This window comes from Passer domesticus, chromosome 37 (genome assembly GCF_036417665.1).
Source record: "Passer domesticus isolate bPasDom1 chromosome 37, bPasDom1.hap1, whole genome shotgun sequence".
Taxonomy (NCBI): Eukaryota; Metazoa; Chordata; class Aves; order Passeriformes; family Passeridae; genus Passer; species Passer domesticus.
In genome coordinates this window covers 282,102-292,101 of record NC_087510.1, presented here as the reverse complement: position 1 = coordinate 292,101, position 10,000 = coordinate 282,102, and the positions used below count along the sequence as shown (strand labels likewise).

Genomic DNA, 10,000 nt, shown 5'->3' with positions numbered 1-10,000 from the left:
GGTTTTGGGGGACCAGAGTGTCCTGGGGACACCTGTGGGGGACACCCGGGTGTCCAGGTGACACCTGTGGGTGCCAGGTGAGGCCCCAGGTGTCCGGGGGGTCTCCAGTGTCCAGGTGACACCCGGGGGTGTCCGGGGGTGTCACCGTGTGACACCGGGGGTAGGGGAGGGTCCTCACTGAGGTCCTGGTGGCAGCACAGGTGTGACAGCACAGGTGTGACAGTGTCACACGGGGTGACCCCAGACCGAGGGGTCCTCCCTGTCCGTCCAAGTGTCCGAATGTCTGAGTGTCCAAGTGTCCGAATGTCCAAGTGTCCGATTGTCCGTCCGTCAGGGGAAGCAGGGGCTGGGGGCGGGGCTTGCACGGCCCCCGGGCTCAGGTGTGTGCTCGGAATGGGCGGGAACACCTGGGCAGGGTGGGGGGCGGGGCCACGGGTGAGGGGCGGGGCCACAGGTGGGAGGGCGTGTGCAAGGGGGGGCACCTGGGTGTGCAAGAGGGGGCTGCAGGTGTGAGCTCAGGTGTGTGTGAGCTCAGGTGTTGTGTGCACACCTGTCCCTGTGTGTGTGTGAGCAGCTCCTGACCACACATGTGCACAGTTCAGATTTGTACGCCTGTGCAGGTGTGTGTGTGTGTCCACACCTGTCCAGGTGTGTCTGAACAGTTCAGGTGTGTGTGCACCTGTCCAGGTGTGTGTGAATACTTCAGGTGTGTGTGCACACCTGTGCAGGTGTGTGTTAACAGTTCAGGTGTGTGTGTATGTGTGTAAGTGTGTGTGTCCATGTAAGCACACCTTTCCAGGTGTGTGTGTGCACCTGTCCAGGTGTGTCAGCAGCTCCCGTACCCGCGTGTTCCCCTGCCGTGAGCAGCCTGGCACGTTCCCTGCTCACACACGTGTGCAAGACCCCTGTCCCCCCACACCTGTGCGTGTGCACACCCCCACACCTGCGCGGGGGTCTCACCCCCGCCGGGGGGGTGGGGAAGAGCCCCGGGCTCTGCGGCCGTGCCACACGCGTGTGCCAGGCCGTGCCACACGCGTGTGCGAGGCCGTGCCACACGCGCGTGCCCGGGGCCCCGGAGCAGCACCCACCTGTGCCCGGCTCACACTCCTCCAGGTCCTCGTCATCGCTCGGACACTCGGCCGAGGCCACCAGCAGATCGTCCGTGTTCTGGGGGGACACCGGGGGGGGGTCAGTGCGGGTCTGGGGACCCCCAAACCCCCCCAGAGCCCCCCAAAGCTCAGGGGTCACCTGAGCGCCCCCAGGTGTTCGGGATGGCCCCTCCTGCCCCTCTCTGGGGTCCCCCCATACCTGCCCCCCTCCCCCCATATCCAGCCCTTGGGACCCCCCGTCCTCCCCCAAATTCCCTGCAGACCCTCCCCCCTTTTACCCCCCCTCTCCCCATACCCTGTCCTTGGGAGGACCCTCCCTCAATCTGTACCCTCTCCCCAAATTCCCCAGTCCCCATTTACCTGTCCCACTGCCCCCCTCAAGACCCCCTCCCCACCATATTCCCCCCCCAGACCCCCTTTCCCCCCCTCCCCACTTTACCTGGGCGACGGTGTCGCGCAGGGTGGGCGAGCGCCCGCGGCGGGTGGTGGTCGTGGCCATGGTGGTGGTGGTCTCCATGATGGTGGTGGCCATGTCGGGGGGGCGCGGGGGTGGCGCCGGGGGGCGCGGGGGGCGGCGGGGGGTCCCCCACGAGCCGCAGGTCCCCCTCGAGCCGCACGCGGGGGTGTCCCTCGGCCGCCAGCGCCAGCAGCTTCAGCCCGTTGTAGTAGAGCCCCGAGAGCTGCCCCTGGAAGGGGCGGCCGCGGTCCCGGCCCCCCACCCGCACGCAGCGCCTGGCTGTTGAAGATGGTCAGCTGCCGGCCTGGGGGGGAGAGGGGGGGCTCGCACACCTGGCACATACCTGGTGCCAGCTCACCTGTGTCACCTGTGTTACCCTGACAATGTCACCCTGACCTTGTCATCCTCACCCACGCACATCCCCCCCGGCTGGTGGGGAGGGGCAGCTGGGGGGATGAGGGGGGGACTTGCACACCTGGCACACCTGGCTCACCTGTGTTACCTGTACTACCCTAGAGTTGTCACCCTAACACTGTGACCTCAACGCCATCACCCTGACACTGTCACCCCACACTCACACCTCTACCATGGCTGGAGAGGGGGGGTTTGTACACCTGGCACACCTGGTGCCGGCTCACCTGTGTCACCTGTGTCACCTGTGCTACCCCGACAATGTCACCCCGACATTGTCACCTCACCCACACACATCCCCCCTGGCTGGCACACCTGGCTCACCTGTGTTACCTGTACTACCCTAAAGTTGTCACCCTAACACTGTGACCTCAAAACTGTCACGGAGGATTCGCACACCTGGCACACCTGGTACCAGCACACCTGTGTCACCTGTGCTACCCTGACATTGGTCACCTCACCCACCACACATCTCCCTGGCTGCTGGAGAGGGGCAGCTGCCAGCCGGGGCTCACACACCTGACACACCTGGTACTGGCACACCTGGTACTGGCTCACCTGGCTCATCCTGACACTGTCACCCCTGACACTGTCACACACACACAGTCCCCATGGATGGGCAGGGCAGTGTGGCACACCTGGCACAGCCTTACCCCACACCTGGCACGGCCCCACACCTGGCACGGCCCCACACCTGGCACACCTGGCACAGCTTTACCCCACACCTGGCACACCTGGCACGGCCTCACCCCACAGCTGGCACACCCCCACACTGCCCCACCTGCCTCTCCCCTGCCACGCCCACCCCCACCGTCCCCCGCCCGCACACCTGGGCACACCTGGGTGTGCCTCGCACACAGAGCAGCCCTGCCCCCTCCCCACACCCCTCCCACCCCCACCCCCCTCCCCCCGGGCAGTTAAAGGGACCCCAACGCCCCCCCGGCCCCCGGCTCCGCTCGGGCTCAATTCGGCCAATTTTGGTCATTTGGGCGGCGGGGGGAGGGGCAGGGGCCCTGCCTGGGCGGGGCCGGGGCGGTGCGAGGGGCGTGCGAGGCTGGGGCGGCTCCTGTGCACACCTGGGCCTGCAGGGCGGACACACCTGTGTGCCTTCCTTGCACACACCTGGCCCTGCTGCACACCTGGTGCACACCTGGCGCACATCTGTCCTTGTGCACACCTGGCCCTGCTGCACACCTGGTGCGCACCCGGTGCACACCTGTCCTCATGGGCACCTGGCGCACACCTGGCCTTGTGCACACCTGGCCCTGCTGCACACCTGGTGCGCACCCGGTGCACACCTGTCCTCATGGGCACCTGGCGCACACCTGGCCTTGTGCACACCTGTCCTGTGCACACCTGGTGCCATGGCTCAGACCTGGTGCACACCTGGCACATACCTGATGCACACCTGGTGCACACCTGGTGCATGTTCCAGCCATGGCACACATCTGGTGCATGTTCCAGCCACGGTGCACACCTGGTGCACACCTGAGCCGTGATGCACACCTGGTGCACACCTGAGCCATGGTGCACACCTGGTGCACACCCCAGCCGTGGTGCACACCTGGTGCACCCCTGTCCTGTGCACACCTGGCGCACGCCCCAGCTGTGGTGCACACCTGGTGCACACCTGTCCTGTGCACACCTGGCGCACGCCCCAGCCGTGGTGCACACCTGTCCTGCGCACACCTGGCAGCCCCGGCCCCGGGCGTGGCGGGGCAGGTGCGGGTTAGGGGGTTTAGCGGGTTTATGCGGCTTTAGGGGGGCTCTGGGCTCAGCGCGGTTTAGGGGGGCCGTTAGGTGCGTTAGCATCCCTTTAACCAGGTAATGAGGGGGCGGGGCAGGGGCTGGCCCCTCCCCCAACACCTGGGGTCCCACCCCGGACACCTGGGGGGTCCCTGGACAACGGGGTCCTCCGGGACGTGGCTCCTGGACACCTGTAGGGCCCAGGTGCCGCGACCCCCCAAATATCGGGGTCCCAAATGCCGGGACCCCCCAACACCTGGGACCCCAAACAGGTGGGTCCCGCACACCTGAGTCCCCACATTTCGGGGCGCCCAGGTGTGGCGGTGCCCAGGTGTTGGAGCCTCCAGGTGTCGGGGGGTCCCAGACACTCCCCAAATCAGCGGCTTCCAGACACCTGGGACCCCAAAAATCTCTGTGCCCAGGTGTGGGGAGCGCCCCAGGTGTGGGGGGTGCCCAGGTGTGGGGGGGTGCCCAGGTGTGGGGGGCGCTCGCTGCCGTTACCTTTGTCGAGCAGCCACTCATCGACCACCCGCCCCAGGCGGAAGGGGATGCGCTGCCGCGCCAGCGCCAGCCGCTCGCTGTCCCCGCTGCCTTCGGAGGAGGGAGAAGAGCGTTACGGGGACACGGGGCAGGGCACGGGACACCGGCAGGGACTGGCACCGGCGGGGGCATCGGCGGTGGCGGCACGGCAGTGTCACTGTGGCAGCGGTGGTGCTGTGGTGGGACCGTGGTCTCAGTGACGTCACTGGTGTCACCATGATGGGACTGTGGTGTCAATGGCATCATTGGTGTCACCATGATGGGACCATTGTCCCAATGCCATCATTGGTGTCACCAAGATGGGACCGTGGTGTCAATGGCATCATTGGTGTCACCATGATGGGACCATGGTCTCATTGTTGGTGGCATTGCTGGTGTCACCAAGATGGGACCGTGGTCTCAATGGCATCGTTGGTGTCACCAAGATGGGGCCATGGTCCCAATGCCATCATTGGTGTCACCAAGATGGCAACATGGTCTCAGTGACATCACTGGTGTCACCATGATGGGACCATGGTCCCAATGACATCGTTGGTGTCACCAAGATGGGACCATGGTCCCAATGACATCGTTGGTGTCACCAAGATGGGACCGTGGTCCCCAATGGCATTGTTGGTGTCACCAAGATGGGATCGTGGTCTCAGTGGCATCACTGGTGTCACCAAGATGGGACTGTGGTCCCAATGCCATCATTGGTGTCACCAAGATGGCAACATGGTCTCAGTGGCATTGCTGGTGTCCCCAAGATGGGAGCATGGTCTCAATGACATCATTAGTGTCACCAAGATGAGACCGTGGTCTCATTGTTGGTGGCATCACTGGTGTCACCATGATGGGACCATTGTCCCAATGCCATCATTGGTGTCACCAAGATGGCAACATGGTCTCAGAGACATTACTGGTGTCACCACGATGGGACCGTGGTGTCATCTGTCAGTGACCAGTTAGTGGCACTCTTGGTGTCACCATCAATGTCAACATGGGATCGTGGTCTCATTGTTAGTGGCACTTTTGGTGTCACCATGGTGGGACTGTGGCCTTGTCATTGGTGTCACCATCAATGTCACCACGATGGGACTGTGGGTCTCATTGTTGGTGCATCATTGGTGTCACCACTGTGGGATCATGACCTTGACGCTGGTGTCACCATCAGCGTCACCATGATGGGACTGGCCTGGCCATTGGTGTCACCATCAGTGTCACCATGGTGGGACCACGGTATCATCATTAGTACCACCATTGGTGTCACCATCAATGTCACCATGATGGGACCGTGGTCTGGCCATTGGTGTCACCATCAGTGTCACCATCAGTGTCACCCTCTGTCACCACCAGAGCCACCATGGTGGGACAGTGGCACGACCATCACGCCACCTTTAGTGCCACCGCAGGTGTCACCGGTGGTGCCACCACGCCGTGACCACGCTGTGACCATCAGTGTCCCCACGGCCATGACGCCCCTGCTGATGTCCCCAGCCCTGGCCGCGGTGTCACCGGGGTGGGGGTGGGGTTGGCCCTGGGGGGGTTTATGTGGCCTTTAGGGGGGCGTTAGCGGGGGAGGGGTGGGGGGCGCCGTGGGACCCCTCGTTAGCGCTGCCTCGTTAGTGCCCTCGTTAGGGGGGGGCTCTGGGGTGTCCCCAAGCACCTGGGGTGACCCCGGGATGTCCAAAGGTGCCACGGGGGGGCTCTGGGGGTGCCCTGGGGTCCCTGCAGGTGCCATAGGGGTGTCCAGGGTGTCCCTGTGGTGTCTCAAGGTGCCATAGGGGTGTCCCCAAGCACCTGGGGTGTCCCTTGGGTGTCTGGGGGAGCCCTGAGTGGTACCTGGGGGTACCTGGGGGGGTCTGTAAGAGACCTGGGGGTACCTGGGGGTACCTGTGGGGTCTGTAAGAGACCTGGGGGTACCTGGGGGGTACCTGGGGGTACCTGGGGGGTACCTGTGGGGTCTGTAAGAGACCTGGGGAACACCTGGGGAACATCTGTGGGGTCTGTATAAGCCCTGGGGACACCTGGGGGGTTCCTCTGGGGTCTGTAAGAGCCCTGGGGGTACCTGGGGGGTACCTGGGGAGCACCTGTGGGGTCTGTAAGAGACCTGGGGGTACCTGGGGAACATCTGTGGGGTCTGTATAAGCCCTGGGGACACCTGGGGGGTTCCTCTGGGGTCTGTAAGAGCCCTGGGGGTACCTGGGGAGCACCTGTGGGGTCAGAAGGAGCCCTGGGGAACACCTGTAGGGTCTGTAAGAGAGCTGGGGAACACCTGGGGAACACCTGGGGAGCACCTGCGGGGTCTGTAGGAGCCCTGGGGAACACCTGGGCCATACCTGGGGGTGTCTCTAGGGGCCCTGGGGTGCCCGGGGCGCGGGCGGGGGGGTACCTGGCGGGTAGCGCTCGTGCAGGGGGCCGCCGTCCACCTGGAGCGTGGCGTTGCCGCCGCTGCGCGTGAAGCGGACGACGTGGAAGCGCCCATCGCTGACGGCCGCCCCCCGCTCCTCCAGCGCGATGTCCTCGGTGCCCACGTTGAACAGGACCCCCACAGCCCCCTGCACCTGCGGGGTGGGCACGGGGGCACCGGTGGGTGCCTGTCCCTCAGACCCCCCCTTCCCCCAAGCACCCCAATTTTGGTCAGTCTTACGATGCAGGAAAATCGCCAAATCTGGATTTTAACAGGAATCCACAGAGCATGCCCCCTCCCTGTACCCCCAAAGCCCCCCAGGACCCCCAGACCCCAATTTTTTTTTCTCCTCTGGAGTTTCAGGATGGTCACCAAATCCAGCCTTTAGCAGGAAGCCCTGGAGACCTCCCAGGACCCCCATTAAACCCCCTGCACCCCAATTTTGTCCCCTCCTTAAGCTGTGGAGCTGCGGAATTCACAAAACCTGGTTTGACCAGGAATCCCCAAGCCCCCAAAACCCCCTAAGACCCCCATGAACCCCCCACCACCCCTAATTTATGATGCAGAGCTGCAGAAATCGCCAAGTCCAGGAGCCCCTGGAGATCTCCTGAAGATCCCCAGCCCCCCCAGCACCCCGTACCCCAATTTCTGACTCCCTCTTACAATGTGGAGCTGGCAGGAGGTCACCAAGCCAGGCTGCACTCTCCATGTACAGCAGCACCCCAGACCCCCTAAACCCCCAGACCCTTAAACCCACCTGTACCTGCAGCCCCTCCCAGCCCCTCCCAGCCCCCCCGTACCCAATTTTTTGCCCCCCCTTACAATGTGGAGCTGCAGGAAGTCGCTGAGCCTGGCTGCACTCTCTATGTACATCAGCACCCCCAGACCCCCTAAACCCCCAGACCCTTAAACCCACCTGTACCTGCAGCCCCTCCCAGCCCCTCCCAGCCCCCCCAGCACCCCCGTACCCCAATTTCGGACCCCCCTTACAATGTGGAGCTGCAGGAAGTCGCCGAGCCCGGCGGCGCTCTTCACGCGCAGCAGCACCCCCAGACCCCCTAAACCCCCCTAAACCCTCAGACCCTTAAACCCCCCTGTACCTCCGCCCCTCCCAGCCCCTCCCAGCCCCCCCAGCACCCCCGTACCCCAATTTTTTGCCCCCCCTTACAATGTGGAGCTGCAGGAAGTCACCAAGCTGGCTGCACTCTCCATGTACATCAGCACCCCCAGACCCCCTAAACCCCCAGACCCCTAAACCCCCCCTTACCTACAGCCCCTCCCAGCCCCTCCCAGCCCCCCCAGCCCCCCCGTACCCCAATTCTGCCCCACCCTTACAATGTGGAGCTGCAGGAAGTCGCCGAGCCCGGCGGCGCTCTCCACGCGCAGCAGCACCGCGTCGCGCTGCCGGGTGCTGAAGCCCAGGGCCAGGCGGTCGGCGCGGGTGCTGGGCCGGTCATTGGGGGGCCACGTGTAGGTGATCAGGGCCCCCCCCTTGCCGAAAATGTACGTGGTGCCCGCTGGGGGGGGAGAGAAAAGCGGGGGGGTCAGGGGGGCAAGCGGAGGGGGGGTGGGGGGAGGCGGATCTGGGGGGGCTCAGGGTTTGGGGTCCCCGAGGGCAGGGGGACCCCCTGGGTTGGAGTTTGGCACGTGGGGGGGGTCCAGGAGGGACCCCGGAGTTTGGGGGTGATCTGGATTTTTTTCGGGGGGGGACACCAGCGTTCATGGGGAGCCCTGAATTTGGGGGACATCCTGGGGGGGGTCCTGAGGAGTGGGGAGGGCTCCGAGACCTGGGGGGGTCCTGAATTTGGGGGTAGGGGCTGTGGGGACATCAGGACCCCCCCAGTGCCTGGGGGTCCCTCTTGTCGTCCCCCCCCCCCCCCATGGTTTTGCAGGAGGGCTCAGGGTGCACAAACACACTGAAAATACATCCAAAACAGCCAAAACCACCAAAACCTTCCCAAAACAACCAAAGACACCCCAAAAAAACCCAAACCATGCCAAAACAGACTAAATACACCCCAGAAAACGCCAAGCACACCCAAAACCATCACAAAACACCCAAACACACTCAAAAAACCCCAAACACACTCAAAAAAACCCCAAACACACTCAAAAAACCCCAAACCACTCCAAAATACCCCAAAACCACCGGAAGGCAGCTCGAAACCATCACAAAACACCCAAAACCACCCGAAATCACCCCAAAACCCCAATCCCGAGCGTGACATGGCGTGGACACACAGGGGGGGCACAGACCCCACAGGGCCCCCCCGAGGAGGAGGAGGAGGAGGGGAGGAAGGTGAGAAGGAGGAGGAGGAGGGGAGGAGAAGGAGGAAGAGGAGGAAGAGGAAGGTTGTTCCAGGTTCCCGAGGCAGTGAGGAGGAGGAGGAGGAGAAGGAGGAAGAGGCGGTGACAGGGGAGGAGGAGGAGGGGGGAGGAAGGCCAGGCTGAAGTACCCGCGAGCAGCTGGGGAGGAGGAGGAGGGTGAGAAACGGAGGAGGAGAAGGAGGAAGAGGAGGAGGAGGAGAAGGAGGAGGAAGGCTGGAGTTCCTGGGAGGAGGAGGAGGGGGGGGGGTTGGGTGTCTGTGAGCAGGAGGAGGAGGAGGAGGAAGAGGAAGAGGGGGAGGAGGAGAAGGAGGTGAAGGAAGGAGGAGGAGGAAGAGGGGGAGGAAGGCCATCTGTGACCCTGTCATTGTGAAGAGGAGGCTGAGGGAGCCTGAGGCTGAGGAAGAGGATGATGATGATGATATGACAATGATGACGATGATGATGATGAGGGTTTGGGGTCCCTGTGAGGAGGAGGAGGGGGAAGGTTGATGAGGAGGGTGATGAAGGCTCACTGTGCGTGAGGAAGGCCCAGTCGATGGCCATAAGGAAGAGGAGGATGAAGGTGATGATGTTGAGGGTGATGAAGGCTCATCATGGTGCCCAGGGGTGAGGAAGGGCGCACAGGTGATGGCAATGGAGAGGATGAGGAGGATGAGAAAGGTGATGATGACTGGGATGAAGATGAAGATGAGGAAGATGAGAATGATATGGGTGATGATGAAGGCTCACCATGGCGCACGTGGTTGATGGCAATGGGAGAATGAAAAGGATGAGGATGAGGAAGGTGAGGATGAGGAGGATGAGGATGGGGATGTTGAGGATGACGAGGAAGGTGAGGATGAGGATGATGATGATGAGGAAGCTGAGGATGAGGATGGTGAGGACAGGGATGTTGAGGATGATTATAAGGATGATGATGGGGATGATGAAGGCTCACTGTGGTGCCCGCGGGTGAGGAAGGGCGCGTGGTTGATGGCAATGGGGAGGATGAGGATGAGGATGGGGATGATGAGGATGATG

At 63.2% G+C, this 10,000-nt stretch overlaps 1 protein-coding gene across 1 annotated transcript in view; it reads right to left on the bottom strand.

Annotated features, from left to right (window-relative positions):
• The window catches only part of LOC135288904 (neurexin-1-beta-like), a 13,738-nt gene extending 4,215 nt beyond the window's left edge, over window positions 1-9,523 (bottom strand). Inside the window, 8 exon segments of the mRNA XM_064402247.1 lie at window positions 1,089-1,167; window positions 1,549-1,648; window positions 1,650-1,837; window positions 1,839-1,870; window positions 4,225-4,314; window positions 6,635-6,806; window positions 7,988-8,235; window positions 9,493-9,523. Of these exon segments, the coding sequence (XP_064258317.1) occupies window positions 1,089-1,167; window positions 1,549-1,648; window positions 1,650-1,837; window positions 1,839-1,870; window positions 4,225-4,314; window positions 6,635-6,806; window positions 7,988-8,235; window positions 9,493-9,523 (940 nt within the window).
• Window positions 9,524-10,000: the final 477 nt, after the last annotated feature.